Source organism: Myiozetetes cayanensis, unplaced genomic scaffold (assembly GCF_022539395.1).
Source record: "Myiozetetes cayanensis isolate MyiCay16 unplaced genomic scaffold, myiCay2020 scf18, whole genome shotgun sequence".
Classification (NCBI taxonomy): domain Eukaryota; kingdom Metazoa; phylum Chordata; class Aves; order Passeriformes; family Tyrannidae; genus Myiozetetes; species Myiozetetes cayanensis.
In genome coordinates, this window is record NW_026087389.1 from 9,462,055 (window position 1) to 9,481,740 (window position 19,686).

At 44.7% G+C, this 19,686-nt stretch overlaps 1 protein-coding gene across 5 annotated transcripts in view; it reads right to left on the reverse strand.

Annotated features, from left to right (window-relative positions):
* PLXNB1 (plexin B1) overlaps nt 1-19,686 on the reverse strand; it is a 78,190-nt gene that overhangs the window by 37,632 nt on the left and 20,872 nt on the right. For 2 of the 5 annotated variants that reach the window (XM_050312906.1, XM_050312905.1), the window contains exons 2-3: nt 18,714-18,983; nt 1,263-2,406 (exon numbers count right to left, since the gene is read on the reverse strand). In XM_050312906.1, the coding sequence (XP_050168863.1) occupies nt 1,263-2,396 (1,134 nt within the window). In that variant the 5' untranslated portion in view covers nt 2,397-2,406; nt 18,714-18,983. Of the gene's footprint in view, nt 1-1,262; nt 2,407-18,703; nt 18,984-19,686 lie in introns of all 5 variants that reach the window. The other 3 variants (XM_050312909.1, XM_050312907.1, XM_050312908.1) reach the window with 3 other exon arrangements.

Below are 19,686 nucleotides of genomic sequence, written 5' to 3' on the forward strand. Positions count from 1 at the left end.
CCTGCAAAGGACACATAGGGCATGGCTAAGAAATACAGTGAAAGCAGGACATCAAGCTGGGCAGTCACTTGCTTCCCAACTCTTACATACTCCTCCTGACCTTACATTCATCCTGCTCCAAGTCTGTTCTTCACCCTTCCTTTGTCCCACAAGTACTCTACAGTCAGCTTTAGCTACCTGAAGGGAAAACCATTATTTTAAGACTGGTTTTGAACCACACACCCAGCCTCAGAGACTTCCAAAGCTCTGTCGTACCTCTTTGTAGCAACAAGGCTGGGAAGAAGCAATTATCTGCACAGCCTGTTCCATAGACAGGAGACACAAGATAACACACTGCTCTGCTAAGGACCAGCCACGCCCTTGGTGCAAACAGCTGCTCACAGCCACAGAGTCTCATGCCAGGACAGTGCAGCCAGGAGAACGCTGCTGCCCTGTGTTTGTATCACCATCCCAATATCACAGCACCAGACAGTGTGGCTGCCAGACTCTGAGGATTCAGGGTCACAGCCACTTTAGGTCACATTTTTATCCTGCAACATCCCATCATGCCTTTGTTGATGAAGAAGGATTATCACCTCTTACAGCTCTGGAGACAAAGAAGAGACAGCTTAGGAAAAGGTCCTCCTTGGGCTAAAAATTCTGCAGGACTAAAGCAGTCTATAGGAAATCAGGATTTTCACAGAATCACAGAACTGTTAGGGTTGGAAAGGACCTTTGGAGATCATCCAAAGTGCAACCCCCTGCCACAGCAGGGTCACCTAGAGCAGGTGACACATGTCCAGCTGGGCTTTGAATGTCTCTGTGCTGACGCTTGGTTCTGCTTATGTTGCTTTTTGTTCCTGGGTGCCCTTGCAGGCAGCTGTTGTGAGTTGCACCTCACTATAATCCAGCACAGCCCTTAAATCCCCTTCCCAACAGACAGATACACATACACATATTCCTCTCCTTCCCTCAAGTGCAGATCAGGAGATGACACAGATAAAGCACAACCTGAATTGCAGCTTCAGTGTTCCTGTCTGCTACTGCCATGAGACAGGCCTCAGGGCCAGGTCACACCAGATGCTCTTCCCACTGCCATACCCAGTCCCTCTGCAAGGAATCCTGCCCATGTGGGGCAAAACAGACTGAGCCCTAAGGTCTTTAACCTAAGGTCTTTAACCCAAAGAGATTTTAACATCCACCTGCAAAAGCAGGATGACTTCAGGAACACAGAGCAACACAAGAACACACTGCAGACTACTCAAAGGCGAAAAGCCACTTACCGCTGGCAGCTGGACACAGTTGGAACTGACATCATATTCAATATATGCCACTTCTGTCCCTTCTTCTGACTTCCCATCTCTCATGTAGCAAACATCCCTAGTCCAGTTGGTCAGGCGATCCACCTCCTCCATGGCATAGACGCAGAGCGCAGACTCCTCGCTCGGTTTCCCAGAAGACGCCTGCCAGGCAGAGAAGGCAGCAAACAGCACTTCTCCCTCGGTGTCCAGCTGCCCCTGGGCCAGGTCTTTTCCTGGCCGGGTGACATAGGCTGCTTGCAGGAGGCTGTAGGTATTGGCTTTGCTCTGGCAGAGCAGAGGTAGCTCCACGTACGAGTAGTAATGAGAGTCGTCCAGGCAGATGCGCGAGATGTAGGTCTTGTACTCGCGTGACTGAGATTTGAGGTCCCGCCGGTAGAAGAGGAAATAGACACTCGAGCGGTAAGTGAAGGATTTAATGAAATGGTGGTTGTACTCGGAGAGCCGGCCCACAGCCAGTTTTGCTGTTTCTTCATAGGAGAAAATGGAGTGAGAGTCTGTTGCTTGAACATCCCCTCCGTGGGCCCTGAGATTTCGGGTCGTGATGGGGGGAATCCCTCCTCCCACTCCTCGGCTCGTGTACCCTCGTCCCACAAACAGCAAGGGGACCTCATCCTTGGAGTAGGCTATGAGTCCCACAGTGGTGATATTGGGATCATTGGCAGCAACATACTGAGTGTCACCAGGGCTCTCCGGTCGGAAGAGGACGTGGTCGATGGACGCGAGGCTCCTCTTCTCGCAGATGCCCTGGTGCACGCTGCCACACACGATGAGCTCCTTCTGCTCTGAATTCACCAGCAGCAGCTTGTTGTGATTGTCAGTGTGGTGTGCCTGGGGGCACTCCAGCTTTGAGACAGGGGGGAGGCAATCCTTACTGTCCAGAACTGGTCCAGTCTGAACCATGTTCTCCATCAGCAGGTCAGATGTCAGCTGAAAGAGAAAGTTGGTGGCCCCCAAATAAATGGTCCCAGATTCCAAGTCCATGGACAGGTGGAGGAATTTTGTAGTGTTGCGTGAGAACGTGACATACTGCAGTCCCCGTGGAATTGCTGCTCCCAAGAAACAGAGAACAGGAAGGAGAAACGTTCCCACAGGCATGGTAAACACTCTGCAAGAGAGGAAGGGCTGTTATAACTCCTTGGAACCAAAAGTGAAGATTAACACTCAAAATCATTCAATAGCACTCTCATTATGAGAGATGGGCAAAGAGAACATGAATAACTATAGAAAACAGAGCTAAACATGAAGAGCTAGCAGAGGACATTTGCAGAAACACCAAGGGCTTGCAGAAGCATCAGAGACTTAACTCAATCATCTCCCCACCAAGATGACAGGCACAGTATTCTCAGAAGCAGTTGCAATACTGCAAGTAATGCAACATTGAAGCTGATCACTACTCTCTTGTAATATCAGAAAAAGCCATGTTTAACTTGATTCCTGCACAATTTAACTGTGATGTTATACTGGAAGTTCTCCAGGACAGGACCACATTTCCATAGGAGCCAGCACACTGTACACAGTATTAATGAGCAACACCACAGTAAAACAAGCTGCTGTCCAAGACAAACAAAACCGGCAGGACCATTGTTTAAATAAACTGTAGCTGAGATCTAATTCAGAGCAAACTAATAAGCCCTTTGCTCTGTATTTGATCTAGATATCATAATTAAACCCTCTCTTTGTTATCACTTACGCATATCAACAGCCTCTTGTGGGTCTAAGGCTTTTCCACTAGTGCTTCAGAGGAAGCCTTCCCATGCCATCTCTGCCACTGAGCATGACCCACCCAAGCAGAACGTGGGTGCCAGGATGAGACCTCCAGAGGGTCAGTCATAGCCCTCCCAGCCTCCCCTCTGGGGCCACAAGTCTGCTCCAAGCCGTGCCAAGGCAGTCCCTGTGGGCCCTCATTTCCTTGGGAAGTTACACAGCATGCCCAGGTGAGGGGAAGACCTGTTCACTTGTTTCAGCAGTCTCTGGGGTAGAAGTCTCTTGCTGGCACTCATCTCTACATAGCACCTCTCCCAGTACTGTGAAAGGTGATTTAAACATGCCTCTTCTGTGGACAATGCTCCATTCCTTCCCTGTCCCATGCCTCAAAGCGCAAGCAAGTCCAGATGGGGTGGGTGTTGGATACACCCAGGGAAGCACTAGACCTATTCTGCTCCTCTCCAGAGGATATTTAGATCAACTTCTCTTGAAATCTACTGTGACCCATCCAAGCCATGCCATGGATGGGGACAACTGCTCTGGACAGCATGGGGAACACCACAGCATGGTGGAAATATGGTAATAAGTACCTGCAACATTTAGATTAATGCTTTCCCCATGGAGAAAGGGCAGCAGCTGCAAGTACTCAATAATTTACTATGAGTACCACCTCATTTAAATTGAGAAGTAGGTGGTGATGCAGCTGTGAATTTATTTCCTTCCTTTCCTTCCTCCCTCTCACAGACAGGGTATCAAAGCTCCAAAGAGCCACACAGATGCCAAGCTGGGTCAGAGGCTCCAAAGAGCTGATGAGTGCAATATCTCCTCCAGAACTGGCCTGTAATCTGCTGTGCTCATTTTGGCAACTCAGCTCCTCAAGGGCGATGTTAACTTAGTAGTTAAAAGTTAAGAAAACTATCATCACTTCCCTCCTATGGGATCATCCCTCTTGGGTCTTCCTGGAAAGCTCAAAGTGCTATTAGCCCACAAGTGCTTCAAGCACAGAGGTGGAAAAGATTTGCAGCATTTCAAGAGAAAACTACTCCAGCATTTACTCCAGGACTTAATCAATTTATCTCAGAAACTTCTTACCACACAAACTGTACACTCATTCTGCACAACATCCAGCACACAATGAGCAGAAAGCACAGTAGCAATGCTGAGAACAATAGCCATAACACTCTAGATCCATCTCCTATTTCCCTGCTATTGCAAAAAAAACAAACAAAAAAAACCCACCAAACCACAAAAGTCTGCTTTCCAGTTCCTTTGTCAGTAAAACTGGCATCTTTGCTCCACCAAAAGACCAGCTGAGAGGATTAGTCTACTTGTGAAATCCAGCGGATGGAAGGTATTATAAATACAACACTTTATGAAATATAGGCTTTGTGAAGCTCTGGAAAAGCTCCACTTCACACGGTTCTTGTAGGTAAGTAGGTAGTGCTGTCAGGATATACCGGGGCGCAGGAATGCCGGCTCTGGGCTGGCAGCTTTCCCCGGAGCACACAGCCGCTGATTCACACCGTACCAGCGCCGTGTTTAGGCTACGTGCACACTGGGGCTTTTGTTTGCCCTGATAATGGACACTTAGTGCTTTCTACTTCAGAGCTATGAACACACTTGGCTTCACCCAGGCTGGCACACAGCCTCAAGATAGCCTTGGAGTCTCTCTTGTATGGTGGCAAGAGAGCATGTTGTAGTACCTGAGAGAAATCCTCACCAGGCAGGAGATGTTACCTGGGAAGCCTGAAAAGGGGTAAGTAACACACAGACTGAAGGAAGGAGATCTAACTTGACTCCATCACCGCAGGTTTTACATCAGCAGAGCAGATCTTGCAGCAGCTCCAACATGTGAACTATTTGTAATGCATCCTCACCATTACTATTGGAGAGAACTTGATTTAAGGGACTCCTTAACCACACGACTGTCTCTATACCTCATGCAGATGTCACGATGGCTTGTTGTGCAACTGTCTGGAGCCTCCTCAGTTCCAAAGCTTAAAAAGCCTGCAAACAAAACAATAGGCTGATGGCCATCCAACAGCAGGAGCTTGACTATGTTGTGAACAGAGCCACACTGACATGGAGAAGAGAATCTTTGATCTGGAAGCAGCTGAGGATCACAAGACTTCATTAAACTACACCACTCTGAGGGATCTGTAATCTTCTTTCAAGCTAATGCAACCTTCTTCTGCCAGCACCTACACAGTAAAATCGGCATGTGTCTCCATGATTTATGAATCCTGAAATAGTGGCTTTCTGGCTAGAGGTTGTGCCTGCAAACTGCACAACTCTGCTCTGTCCCCCACAGGGCACCACTGACAACAGCCAGTGCAGAACTAACACACACATGCTACCAATACTAGAACTCAAAACCCAGCACATGACACCACTCCAGCAACACAGATCTTACAAGGTCTTCAATCTGTCTTCAAACCTATCCCTAATGTTTCACTGAAAGCATGTTACCTATTGGAGCACCTGTACAGGAAAGAGATTGGAAAAGCAACTCTCCCTTCCTTCCAGCAGACCATAATCAAAAGCAGATCTTGCTGTGGTCAAAGGTCTGACCTGTAGCTGCTCTTCTTTCAGTCGCCAATATCCCCCTAAAAGTCCCTTTGTTAAGAGCTAGCCTTCAAAGGTATTTCAGGTAAGAAACTGCCATCTAGTCCTCATGACTCTGGGAGAACAGAGAAAACAAAACAAAAGGGTAGTACAGCATGTTCTGCAAGCTAGTTCTAATCACTCTGCACAATGGATAAACATTGAATATAGAGCCCTTTGTTGCTCTTTGCTAAAGAGCCATTAGCAAATGAACTTGTATTTATTGCTAGGTGAGCAAACACGCATTAGAAACGAGCAGGAGCGTGCAGCAGCCGGAAGGATTTGCACCCTACATGAAAACTGAGAGAAGAAAAGCCAGCAGTGTCTTTTGATTCCGTTTTCCCAGTTGTTTCTCAAGCACAGGCATCACTGCCTTTTTTTATGCTTGCCTTTCAGTTAAGCCCATCACAACCTCTCTGGGAGGACAGGAAGGAGGAGGATAACCTACATTTAAATCTGATGGTTTCATGACAAGCTACACTACTGAGCTCTTTATGGATTTACTGAACCGTTCTGCTTCCTGTGCTCATTGCTAGTGTATAACACAGCTGTTGCAGACAGATTGCACTAAAAGTGTGTAGCCTTTAATTAATTCTGAATGCAGTTGCCAAGGCTTAAAGATGCTTTTTAAATATTCCATTTTTTTGATGAATTCCCGTTAAATAGGAAAATGCTCCAGACAATACTCTGAACATTGCCTCTAACTCCCTGTAAAATATTAATATCCAAATGATACTTCTGAGTTTCATTTATTTAATCTGGATGACAACAGAAGGGCTAGAGGATTAGTCAGTTCTGCCACAGAATATTTATATCACATCCACAAAACAACAATCAGTAACGTTGAAGAAATGGCACTATTTTGTTACCTGGAATTTGAAGTAGGACCATGTTTTATGTAGCACTATTTTTACCTCTCTGACCTCAGAGACTTTACATATTTATTAAGGAAATGAACCCAGAACTGATTTGGACATATTTTAACACATATCAACACATAAAGATTATTTCAATCCTCACAGATTATTTGCCTAATACCCCACTTTATCCCCCAAACATGGAGAGGTCAGTTAATGTTCCAAGTTCTAGTCTAGATTTCACACTTGACACCAAATCCAGCAGAATTATCCTCCGAAAAAAAGTAGGTCGCTGAAATTTCCACCTGCAATTTCCACTGTATCATTTGCAGAGCCAACCTGCAGTGAGAGCACTGAAAGATTTAAAAATTAAAAGCACCATTCTTCCAGCTGCACGACGACCCCTGTGCTCCAGCACATTCAGATGGCCCAGCAGCAGGAAGACGACCACTGCTGTGTTCTCTGCACAAAAGCCCTGAATTACAGCTCCTTTCTAAGCTTCATATGCTCAACAGAGACTTGCTGTTTTCTGCTGTGAAAGATGGCATTCCCCTTAAATAAATAAATCTTTTTTTTGAATCTTATTTACTACTACCAGGCCAGTTCCCTGCTCTGTTGTTTAAGAACATTTGCAGTGAGCAGCTCCGGCAGAGATGAACACAAACCTCTGTTTTCCAAGTAAAATTGACCCCAAGGAGAATCCCAAGTCCAAGCCATCCTGTCAGAGCATGACTGGCACAGACAAGGGAGCTCTGTTACACCAGATGTGAGTAACACCAGAGATGATGTCAAAACTTATAAAAAAACCCCTGAAATCTTTAAAGATAAACTATCAAATCTGAAATGGCAAGGAAAGCTGGCAGAAATTCTGTACTGCAGAATTAATGGCATTATTAGATAAATAATGGGAAACTTGGGAAAATTATGTTTTCAAAACGCTTGATAATTTCTGCTGACCACTACAAGGTACTTATCTGGATGCGAGTTGAAGTTATACTAAACCAATACTGCACAAAATATTGTCAACTCTGTGATACTGTAGCCACTACAATGATGCTCATGCACTCTTCTTTGGAAAAACGGTATAAAGTTTCTGTGCAAATTGTAGAAAGCCCCTCCGGGGCCACCTAATAATTAATTTTAGCCATACTGGAATTAACTGATGGTAGTGGACAGTAATTTCCTCTAAACAGCTCTAGCACAGCCAAACTTTACCCTTGAACAGAAGAAAATGTGTTATAAACACTAGTTTAAGTTTCCAGTACAACTGGTTAATGAAGAGTTAATGATTAATACAGTGTTAAATAGTGAACTTTTTATAAACCAAGACAAACTACACAAACATTTACAAGGAATATAAAGCAACCACAAGCTGCTTGCTGTTAAAGAAGCTTTCTTCATAAATACTCTGTCAATGTAAACCGAGGGTTGACTTTTCACTTTACCATCCTCTCAAGCACTAACACAATGTGAACTCACACACCGTGGTGTATGTGCATTTTTAGAAGTGGAAATCAAGCCAGCTATTAGCTTCTCAGCATCACAACACAGCCAAAGGATAACGTTCAGCCAGTGTTAGACATTTGAGGATTAGAGTCCTTTAGGATCTGCTCCAACTTTCTGCGTAATCAAACCAGAGAACGCCACTAACCATCTCTTGTCCTAGCCCACGAGCTCCTGCCTAAAGTCTCCTACTGACAGCAGGATTTTTTTTCTTAGGGCTCCTAAATTACAGAAACTGCCACCTTAACCCAGCAAGTTTATCCCCGAGGGTTTTTTACCTCAAGTAAAATGCCTTGTCATTTTGTCTAACTTTGCTTGTCACAAAATCTTCTAAGTCAAAGAAGCTTCTAGTCACTTTTTTGCATGAAGAATTTGAAAACTAATCCTTCTGCTTAATCCTCCTTGGGCAAGAAGATAAAGACAGCTATTCTAACTCTGACAGAGGTCCACCTACACAGAAACCCTGGCTCCAGCAGCAGACAATAATAGATGCCTAAGAAGCAGTCTAAGGGCAGACAAGCATAAGGCAATCCTTCCCTTATACATCCTGCCAGCTTTGAGCATTCCCGAATCACAGACTGCAGCACGTGTAATCCTTTGGATGGGCACATTAAGTGGTCTGAGCTTCTTCAGTCAGAAATACTTAATTTATCTCGTAGCTCTCTGAGCTCATGCTGGTTTGTCAGAATTTTATTTTTTTTTTAGGTACCTGACCTGGATGAGCATTCTCTTCTGTCAGCACCTGACCTGGACAGGCCATCCCTTCAGCTTTCTAATGCTGCACACACAGCAAACGTTACTTTCCCCAGCTCGACCCACCAGCTCTCCATTTACCCACCCAACAACCTCCTGCTCTTCTGGCTGCCACATCACACGTCAAGTCTGCATCCAGTCCAATACCATCAGCGACTTAAATATTCTCCCAGACAAGTGGTCTGGGGAAAAAAAAAAAAAATCCCATTCTCTAGCCTTTAATGGGTAGAGCATATCCAGAGAGCCTAGATAGGTTTAATCCAGTTGTAATAGAACCCTGCTGGGAAAGCACAGCTCACTGAGGTTACCCATCCACTTCATCCTGCTGAGCAAATTCTCTGTTTCTACGCAAATCTACATAAACCTGAGCCCATCACTCCCTGTAGAAACAAATCTGCTCACAGAAGTTCAAGAACCCAACTGCTGATCAAAATACAAGACTAAAATTTGGAGCAGAGAGAAGCCCCTGCAGCACCCAGGAAATCCCAAGAGTAGATTTCCCATTTCTGGTTAACTGAGACCCAAGAGATGGATTTGAATCTGTTTAATATGAACTAAACTGATTTTTAAAAAACTAAGGCTCTTGGGAAAAAAAAAAAAGTTAAGTAACTGTGAAATGAAACTTACAGTCTCCATCGTGATTTAATAAGTAGTTAAAAGACAGGAGATAAAGAGTTTTCCTGTCAGATGAAGGTTATCAGTGAGATCTGCCACAAATTTATTCTGCAACCTGCACTGTTCAATATGTTCCCATAAGATCCAAGGAGACCAATATGTCTAGAAGTGGCAAATTTTATTATTAGGAAAATTCTTTGTCGCAATGAAATTCAGAAAAGACTGCAAAGAGTAACAGAAGTCAGGCATTTTTAAGTAACTACATAATATCTTAAATGCCAATAAATACCAAAACCAACCAGAAATACTTTAATTACATAAACACAACAGGATCCAAATTAGCTGTTATCACTCAGAGAAACTTTTGAAACTTGGTAGCTTGGTTCAGTATTTAGTATCAAGCAAAAAGGCAAATACAGCCTTTGGAGCAATTAGGAGAGAAAACACATATCCCCGTTATGTTGTTGAATGCTGAAGGCAGTTCTGGTTCTCACATCTGAAAAAGGAGACAGAAAGACAAAAGGGACGACAAAGATGACCAAAAGCACAGATCAGCTTCTATATAAGGAGAGATTTAGCAGAGCAGGACTTCAAAAGTCAAAGAGATCTGAAACACGACACAATGTCAAGATGAAAAACATGGAATAATCGACTACCACCTCCTACAATGCAGAAAAATGAGAGCACTCACCAAAGTTACAGACAACTTTCCTAAACCAGTTCAAGGCTATCGTCACTGGATGTAGAATATTTCAAATAACACTTAAAATGCATAATTAAATTGTAGCAGCTCACTGCTGCAGGATGTCATGGAGACCAGAAACATAAACAAGTTAGAAGAGGGATTATATAAATTAATGGAGAATAGATATGGTCACAATCAGATGATGAGATACAACTCCTGGACAAGCAGGGCCCTAAACTGATGATGGCCATAAGCTGGGAGGCAAATGGAGTGGGGGGGAGAATGAAAAAAACCAAACCAAACCTACCACATTATACATGCCCTGTTTCTTACAGCCCTCATTAAACATCTGCTTCTGGATCTTGTCAAAGGCAGGATACTGAGCTACACAGAGCTTTGCAATTTGCCCCAGGATGACATTTCTATTTAAACATCTATTTTATGGTACATTTATAGACTTTATTTATTTTTAAATATTAAGAATGTAACTCTAGCCCTGCCTAATCGCATATTTAGGAGGCTGGAAGCCTAACCTCACTGGCTATTTCTAAAGGCAGTCTCTCTCATATTAACATTTAGATACCATCTCAGTGAATCCTGACAGCACAGCACAAAAGTTGATGCACACCATGGGAAACCAAAGCCAAGGCCGGAGCCACGGTGCACAGAAGTGGCAGAATCGAGTTTAACGCACCAACAGCCCCTCTTCCAGGAACAGCTCTTCCCTGTCTGCCAAATGTGTGATGGAAACTCCTCACTCAGATGCTGACTGAACACAGCAGATAACGTGTGTGCTGTCGGTACAGCCAAGCCTTCAGCAGAACCACCACTGCTAAAAGTAGGTCAGGACCGTCCGTTCTAACCGGGGAGAAAGCAGAGCTGGAGCACGCCAGACGATTTGGCCAGGTATTACAGAAAACCTTCATCTGGGGTTTCATCACTACTTCAAACAGATGTGATTCATATTTTACCGGCCTCCACCTCAAACAAGGCACACCTTCCCAACCACACTGCCCTCCCTATCATTAGGGGCACCTCTCCCCAGCCTCAGCCAGGATCCTCCTGTTCCCAGCTTTGGCTCCATGGGCTATGAAAGCCAGAATGCTTCTATGCACTTCTATAGCTGTTCTGTGCTGTTTTCTGTAAAGCAGAAATGCCCAACTGCTTTGTACAGAAAGAGCCAGGACAGCACACGATCTCAATGTAATCGCTTCTGCCTTGGAGTCTATTTCCCTTGGCATATTTCCCTCCAGAAGGGCGAGAGACCTCTGCAACCAGCACATGCTTCCCAGAGGACAGGACCGTGACCCCTAACCAAGCTCTCACGTCCCAGAGGCAAAGGCCACACTCCCAAGTCAAGTTCTTTTGCATCCAGTCTGGCCTCGGAGTAACCTAGCAAGAGAGGAGAGGAGCTTCAAACGTCCTGTGAAACAGCACCAGTCCTACATTTGCACCCCCAGAGGAAACCCCATGGTCTCCATGCCAGCAGCAGCCCTGCAGGATTGCACAGTGAAAGGGAGAACAGAGATCAACCACAGAAGGAGTTCATGCCAGCAGTGGTACAGACCACAGGCAGACACACAGGGACCACATCCCGAGCTCCACCATCCAGTTGTCAAGATGCAAATGAGAAATGTTAAACACTGGAGCCTGATTTGAATAAATCCTTTCACTCTGCAGACATTGAACAGTGCAGGGTGCTCTGTTCTGTTAAAGCAATTTCCTTGACACCCCTTAAATCTTATATTTTAGCACCACAACAGCTCTGTAAAGAACTAATATGCCCTTGGTGGACAGGAAGGAATTCTTCTCCCTGTAGTTTTCCTCCATTTCAAATAAAATTCACTTTTCTGCTCTTCCCAGTAATCTTCTGGAGAACACAGCCTGACAGCAGAGTCTTCCCTTATCACTCCAAGTCTGTCAGCAGTTCTGGCTACAGCCATGAATACAGGCAGTAACATGCAAATATGTTTAATGCAATGCAGCCACATCAGTAGCACCGATGCCCTCCCACCCAGGAGAGACAGCAAAATCAACACAACTCTACATCACTACCACAATCTGCTTGTGGTTTGCCTTCAAACCAAGATCGGGTGTATTCTATCTGATATTACTCAAGTCATGTTAAAGCAGTATCTGAAGTGACACTTTGATCAATTAATCTTCCATGAATTAGTGCCTAAGCCTGGAAGGTTCTCAGTCATCAGCTATGAACTACTAGGTTCAATAGTCTGGCAGTTAAGTTACAGAGGTCTGCTAGATAATGATCCAAGTGGAGGTGGCCAGACATTTTCTTCCACCTCTGCAAAGTAATGCCAAGGCTTTCACAAGGCCAATAACAGACAGCAACATCTCATGCTGTTCAGAAAGCCTGGGGACCTTCCCAAGCTTGGGAAGCTTCATGGCTACATAACATATAAAACACAACAGCTCCCACTGCACTACTGCAGAAGCCTGAACAGGCTGGGTGCAGAAATAAACCATGTGGAACAAGAGTTCTCTGGTCACTTTGTTAACAGGCACACATTTAGCCACACCTTACCCAGAACAAGGAATTTTATAGGAAGACAAAATAAATTTTAATGCCATCAAGTGGCTTTGCAACATGAATTTCTGTTTTCTCGGATTGAGGAGATCCTAATTTTCTGGCAAACCATTAGAGCTACTCATCCTGTTCAGGGCTGCAAAAGCTTTTTTGGTACTGTCCTAAAGGCACAAAGGTTCAGAACCAGCTACCAGTTCATGGGAGCCATGAATTTTAAAGACTTTTTGGTTGAGACTCCTCTCCATCTGTTTGCTACCACCCCACCTGCACAGTCTTATACCACTGGCTGGGCAGGACTGACTGGCTCATCCCTTCCCCTTCCAGGGAAGCCCAGACCTTCACCCCAGGGCTGCAGAGATGCACTGAACAGGTCTGCAGTGCTAGTCTGAAATGCAAACTGCAACAAGCAGGAATTTCAGCCAGTATGACTGGCTGACTGTTGGCTTTTCAAGAGAATGCTGCCTTGCCAGGGTCACCCCTGGGCAAAAAAGTGCCCAGGAGACAGGAAAACCAGATTTACAGTAGTTTGTTAGGAATAGCACTGAGTTTTGCATCTGAGTGGCTGCTCTTCTGCTGGAAGAAACAGCTAGACAGAGCAGAGATCTGTTAAAGAAACAAGGCAAAATATGCACATCTGTGCTGGGATAAACCATAGCCTGTGGTCAGCACAGTTCTGTTTGCAGATTGTCCCAGTTTCAGACACCCTTCCTCTGTCATTTTAAGCTCCACACATATGGCAGGGACTGTGGGTTCCTCTGGGAAAGGAAACTGTTCTACTCTGCCACACATAGAAAACTAATCCAAACCCCACAAAAGCGTGGCTCAGACAGCACTCTTCAGACTTATACACGGACCAAACTGAACATCAGCCACCTGATGTCAACCCAGGAGGCCACAGTGGGGCTGGCACAAGTTACCCTCATAAAAAAGTTTTAATTTAAATCTTCTCAGGGCTTAGTGGGAAATACACTAGTTAAAATCACGGATCAGCTAGGAATAGAAAAGATCATACTGGCTAAAGATGGGTTCAAACTAAATCTAATCTGGACAGACTATCTGGAGAATGGCAGACAGGTCCAGCACACACAGGAACAAGCTGAGAGAGAATCACTGCTTGAGCAAAGCTACTGATGAAAACAATAATTGAGAAATTGTGAGTAAAACAGGAAGGATATTCTGCAAACGGTATAACAAGTGAGCCCCTTGCTACTCTGCAATGATGAGATGTAGGGTTTGGGATAGAAATTTCCCCCTGCATCAAACAGCTGACTAAATAGGTGCAACACATCACAATGATGATCAGCAGGAAGGGAACTTCAGTCCACTCCACCTGATGCCAGTCTTCCCCAGCATGACCCTTGTCCTAATCCTCCCTGGACTCCACCTGGCTTTTCTCTGGCCTGTCCGTACTACTCAGCTGTAATCTGAGCACTCAATCTCAGCCACCCCATGGAGTAACTTTCACTACAGAATACGAGGTGCAGACAAGATAGTTTCTGTATCTTTGGAAAGGGACTATAGTTTCCCAAAGTATATCAACTCAGTTTTCAGTCATAAGAGCATTCCTACAAGAATATACGTCATCCTAGTTCTGCTACCGGTCAGCTTTCCATAGCTGCTCCCCAAGGACTACAGCAGCAAAGTTAGTCAACAGAAAGTTTAAAAAAAACCCCAAAAAAACCAACAGGATACTGCCTAACAGCAGAGACCATGTCTCTAGGGACAAAATGACAGAGACCCTTCCTTCTGAAATTAAAAGTTCAAAGGAACAACTAAGGGCTGTTTTGTACTGTGCCCTCTGCAGATTTGGGTAAGCATCTAAAACCAGGTGCAAGCCCAGACTTTCAGGGGTGAAGTATATAGAAGTGAGCCCTGTTTTCAAGTTATTTTTAAATGTTTAGACAGGACCTAAAATAAGACCAATGTTTTGAGTACTTCTGAAGAGTAGGAACCTCACGTAGGCCATGACATTTTTAGTTCAAAAATGCTTTGGAACAGAGGTTGCACTGTACTGCATCGGCTTATCACCCATTTTAGCTCAAATTAAGTTACAGTCCATTACAGGGCCAGAAACACCCCATAAGGGGGGGGAAATTCACACAAGTAAGATTCAGTCTATCAGCAGTAAGACAGTCTCTGTACCTCAGTAAAACATGTACTATCCCATAGGAACAGCATATGCCACAGAGAAAGGGGGAAAAGTCAGCTTCTCTGCTTAGAATATTCATCTCCACACCACCCTTCCTACCTGCATAGTTTCCAGAAATACACTCTCCACCTCTCTTCAAACTCAAGTCAACAGTCTGCAGACTCCAACAGCCCACAGGCAGTGCCTTCAGGAAGCAAGAGGTGCATGCTGTACATGACAAGCATCACAGAACCAATCTAGAACACAAGCTGTGCCAGTCTCTTTTTTACCAGTCTTATTTGTATTCCCCGTCCCGCTCTATGCTGACAAACCAAGTTGCAGTTGCTTGGCTCTGCCCTGAAACACAAGAATGAAGTAAGCACATAGTAGCACTTTACCTCTCTGAATACTCTCCCAGGCTTCCACAATGTGCAGCTCAGGGTCTTCTTGGGATAAAGGTGCTTTCCATGCATTTACTAACCCTCAATAGTTCCTTCTTCTATAGACCTGCTCCGTGTCCTCAAATACACACAGATGTTTGGCATTCACAACATCCTGTGGCTTCCCAGGTTAACTGCACACATCAAGGACTAAGTCATTATTTGCTTTTAAGCTTACTTCTTACTGGCTCCATGCAACACCTATTCATACTTGTAATGAAAAAGGAAAAAAAAGGTTGCCCCCCCTCTAACCTTTCCATGCCATTCAGGACTTGAAGGGAATGTCACTAATTTGCTTTTCAGGTGGAAGAATCCCCATTTATTCTGTTCTTTGAATGGAAAGTAACCCTCATCTCTGATCACTGCAGCTGCTGTTCCATTTCTAAAAACTGAAGATACCTTTCTTAGCATGGCAATGGTTTTCCTAAAGCTATAGAAAACTCAACTTCCATAAGAGCTGGAGAAGCTACTGTGATAATAATCAAATACAGCAGGGATTCCCAACTTCTATAGTGAATTGCTAGTGAGGTAAATCTCTGTTAAAATATTCAGCCTGACTTCTTAAACTGAGTTTGCTCAAAAGCAAGTTTACTTTTAAGCCTCAGCATTCAGCTGCACACTTATTCCTCCAGAATAGAGTGTATTTACCAAAAATCTCCTCTCTTTGTTAGTTCTTTGAAAATACAAATTACCTTATCCTTGAATTAGCCTGCCCTGATGAAGGATGGAGCCCTCCTGACAAGGTTGTGTGCCAGAACTTTAGTCTGTCCCATGTTCTTTCTGAGCATTTCAATCCATCAACTTTTTACTCCAGTATGGGCATAGTATTCTGTGATTTCCTGACACTACTTGAAACAACAATATCCTTACCAGATCTGGTTCTCCTGCAGAGTCATATGAGAATATTTGGGTTTGGGCATTGTTTTTATCATGACTCCCTCAAAACCCTGAGTGTTTTCTTTCACAAATGCAGTGATCCTAATTGCTTCCCACATTCTTGATTATCAGATATAGAACTTTGTTATTTATACATGCTTAGCTCACTAAGCAATCTAAACTTTCCTGTCAGGCTGAAATATCTGGCTTTTCTCTATCCGCTGCCAGTTTCACTACTAAGAGTCAAACAAGCATTTTTTCAAAGATGCAGAGATATAGAAGTATAACTGGAACTAAAAAAGAAGAAGCAAGGCCATTAAAACCCAACAGAATACCAGAGAGGGCAAATGTGTTACCTAGACTTACAGTACTCGGTGCCAACAGCTTTTTAAAAATATAAACCCACTTCACAATTTAGGGCTTTGAACCATACTCTAAGGATTAGAAGGAACACCTCATCCCATGAACAGTCTATAACTGGTCCTTCTCTCAAGGTTCTACAAGTTTCTGAGTTGCTTTCAGAGGCAAAACGTAGAAACCGATTTGGAACTTTGATTCTTTACCTGTCAATACTTGTAGGTCTGTATAATTTTTCCACTGAGAGATGATCAGATACCACCAAAAAAAGAATCCAGTTGTAATAAGGTTAAATCATTAAACAAATAGATCATGTACACCTACTTTAAAAGAACATGTATTGGGAGACATTTCTGAAAGAGAACTCCCAAAACAACAAGCTGTAAGACCCCAGTGCCATTTGGAGTGATCTTTCACTGCAATACTCATTAGGAAGTGGAGCTGGAGGTAGCAATGCAGAGGCCTCACATCACATGTGAAGGAAGCACATGGCCTCAGGTCTGACCAGCCTGCAGAGAGCACACTATACACTACACAGAATTGCTTGCCAGTCACAGGAAGCAAGGAGTAAGAAACTTCTACAGCCAAATCCATCATCCTGGTCTGGAGCAACGTGCCTTCCTCCTCGCAGAGGTGAGGGTTCTCCTGAACAATTCTTGCCTTGCACACAAGCACAGCAGTTGTAGGTTCACCTTGACTCTTAAAAAGTGGTGGTGCACAGAAAATGGGACAAAAAGCCAGCCCCTGCACAGTTTAAAAGGCAGGGAAGAGGCGAGGAGGGAACAAGTAACACTCTCCTAGGTAACACCGAGCTGCTACTCCGGCTGCACAGGAATGAAGTAGAGCACGACTCAGATAATAACCGTAACTCACTTCTCAGAAGTTAGTTTGTCCAGACATGATCTTTCACATTTAAAGGTACTAAAAACCATGTCCTCTAGTGCACTGCTGCTGGAGCACTTTTTCAATAGGATCTGGACAGAATCAGCTCGATATCTCAAAGAATACAACATACAGACCTCTGTCCTCCTTACAGTCTTATTTTTTATGTACCCTGAAAGGATGGATCCAGAAGAGACTGGCCTGAATTCAAGTCATCTCAAGTACTTACTCATTCCCTATTTCAAACAGCTTTGATTTAGTGGTTTTACTGGAACCACCCAGAGCAATGCAAAGCTGAGGAAACCAGACTCACCAATCTTTGTACAAGTGTTATATGTACTTGGAATTTATTCTTGGATGCTCCAGATTGAAAGAGGTTTTATGAAAACTTACTCTTTGTCATCTAGGAGTTCAGTCAAGGTCTACTACCAAACTGAAACCACATGGGCTGCACACGCAGAGAGGGCTGGGCTGGGGGTTGCTGTCTGGCTTTGTTCACTGTTTTTATTTCTGCTGATCCCTCCTGCTGCTATAGCTGCAAGTCCAACAAACAGACATCCTTCTGATGAAGGGCTCCTGTACTCCCAGTGATACTCATCTCTCCAGTGCAAAAGTCAGTGACTCATCTAAATCAGCTCCTTGTATCCAGGTGCCAGGGTTTCACTTCCCAGCCAGAAGTTCATGCAGATCTGCAGATCTCCAGCAGCTCATTCTGTCTGGGATCTCTGGTGTACCACCCTACATTTGATATTCAAATTCCCACATTCAAATTCCACACATTCACTTACAGAGCGCTTCACCAGGCAAACTGACATAGGAGTTGTAACTATCCTGTTTAACAGGAAGCAGCATGAAAGGAGAACTCAGTTTCAGGGAGACATTTCTTCAAGGGTCTGTAGCTGTCAACACCACAGAGCTCAGCCAGCACAAAGCAGCTCATCATGCTCTGTGGTGACTGACAGAGATGAACTTCACTCCTGCTCCAGGAGTCTGCCTTCACATTTGGCAACACTCACTGACCCATTTCCAGTTATAGATCACCATCAGAAAGTCACGGTTTTATTTTGTTATTTCTGCCTGCAGGTTAAATTCATTCGCTTGCACAGAAAATTCGAAGTTTTAAAGTTATTTGTTACATTTCAAGTGCAGCACCAGAGGTGCCAAGAAGACTCTAGCAAAAGGTGTACAGTGGCCTGACTTTGGCACCACTGCAACCCACAAATCCCAATCAGTCCCTCAAGAAAGCTGAGGTGCAGCTGGGAGGGGGGGGAAGATCAAGACACAGACAAAAATGACAGGCAAACAGGTAATGTCTGGAGTAAATACATTTGTTTACAGCAGAACTCTACAGAACAGAGCTTCTGTTGAAGAGATGCCCTTCGTCCTTCATAGGATTTCCCTGCGTAAAGGGAACATTCCCTTTGCCAAGGGAACAGCGCACATTCTCACGTACAGCCACTCACTCTTTCCAGAAGACCACGTGCCTGATGAACTCGTCCAGCTAACCCCAGGTGGCAGTTCCTCAGGTGGGTTCGTACCGCAGCAGCATCAAGAGGCTGCCCAGCATGACACTGTCCACACAAACCGGGAGGATCAGGAACATGGAGGAGCCCGCGGGGCTGCAGCAGTCCATGGGCGTCCCAGTGTTGACTCCCGGTGCATTTTGCTTACCATCTGGGCTCTTGGGAATGTTGAGACACCTTCATTTCTCTTATTGAAGAGTGTGCCTCAAGCTGGAAAAAACAACATAGCGTGAAATGCAAAGACTATTTTTCCAATAAATTAAATCTCTGTTGCACTTGACTCCCGCTGTGGTTCCCTTCCCCCTGAGAAGGCAAGGCCTGGCCAGCTGCACAAAGTCCAGGCAACCCTGGGAAAACAATGGGATCTTTTTTGTACCAGAACCAGCCTTCCCGTTCACCCTTCTAACCATGGCATGGAGGACACCCCTCTGTCTGTGGAGGAGAGGAGTCTGTTGGCATAGCAACTGTACACAGCTAACTCTCTGCTAATGAACAGGGATAAAATGTTTTGTTCTCATTAGGAAAAATACAGACACATTCCTGATTGGTGAGTAATGTCTCTGCCTCTGGGAGATTAGCTCAGAGCTGTGCAGCCTGAAACAGCCTGGATTCAGCCCACTGCAGTGCTTCCCTTGAACAGCCACTCTCCAAGGACCCCACGACTCTCAGGGGAAAGCCCACAGAGCCTTCTGTAGCACTTTGCCTTCGGGCCTGAGACAGCTCAAGGCGAGAATAATGAGAAGAGGTTTGACAGGAGCAAACCAGAACAGGCACAATGGGAACACACCCCCTGTCCCTGTGAAGAGCCAGCTCTCGCTGGTGCCTTCCCTACACCTGGGTCCCAAGCTGCCTCGCAGCCAGTGAGAGTTTCTCTCTGCATCCACTGCAGGTCTGCCTCGCACAGGGCTCAGAT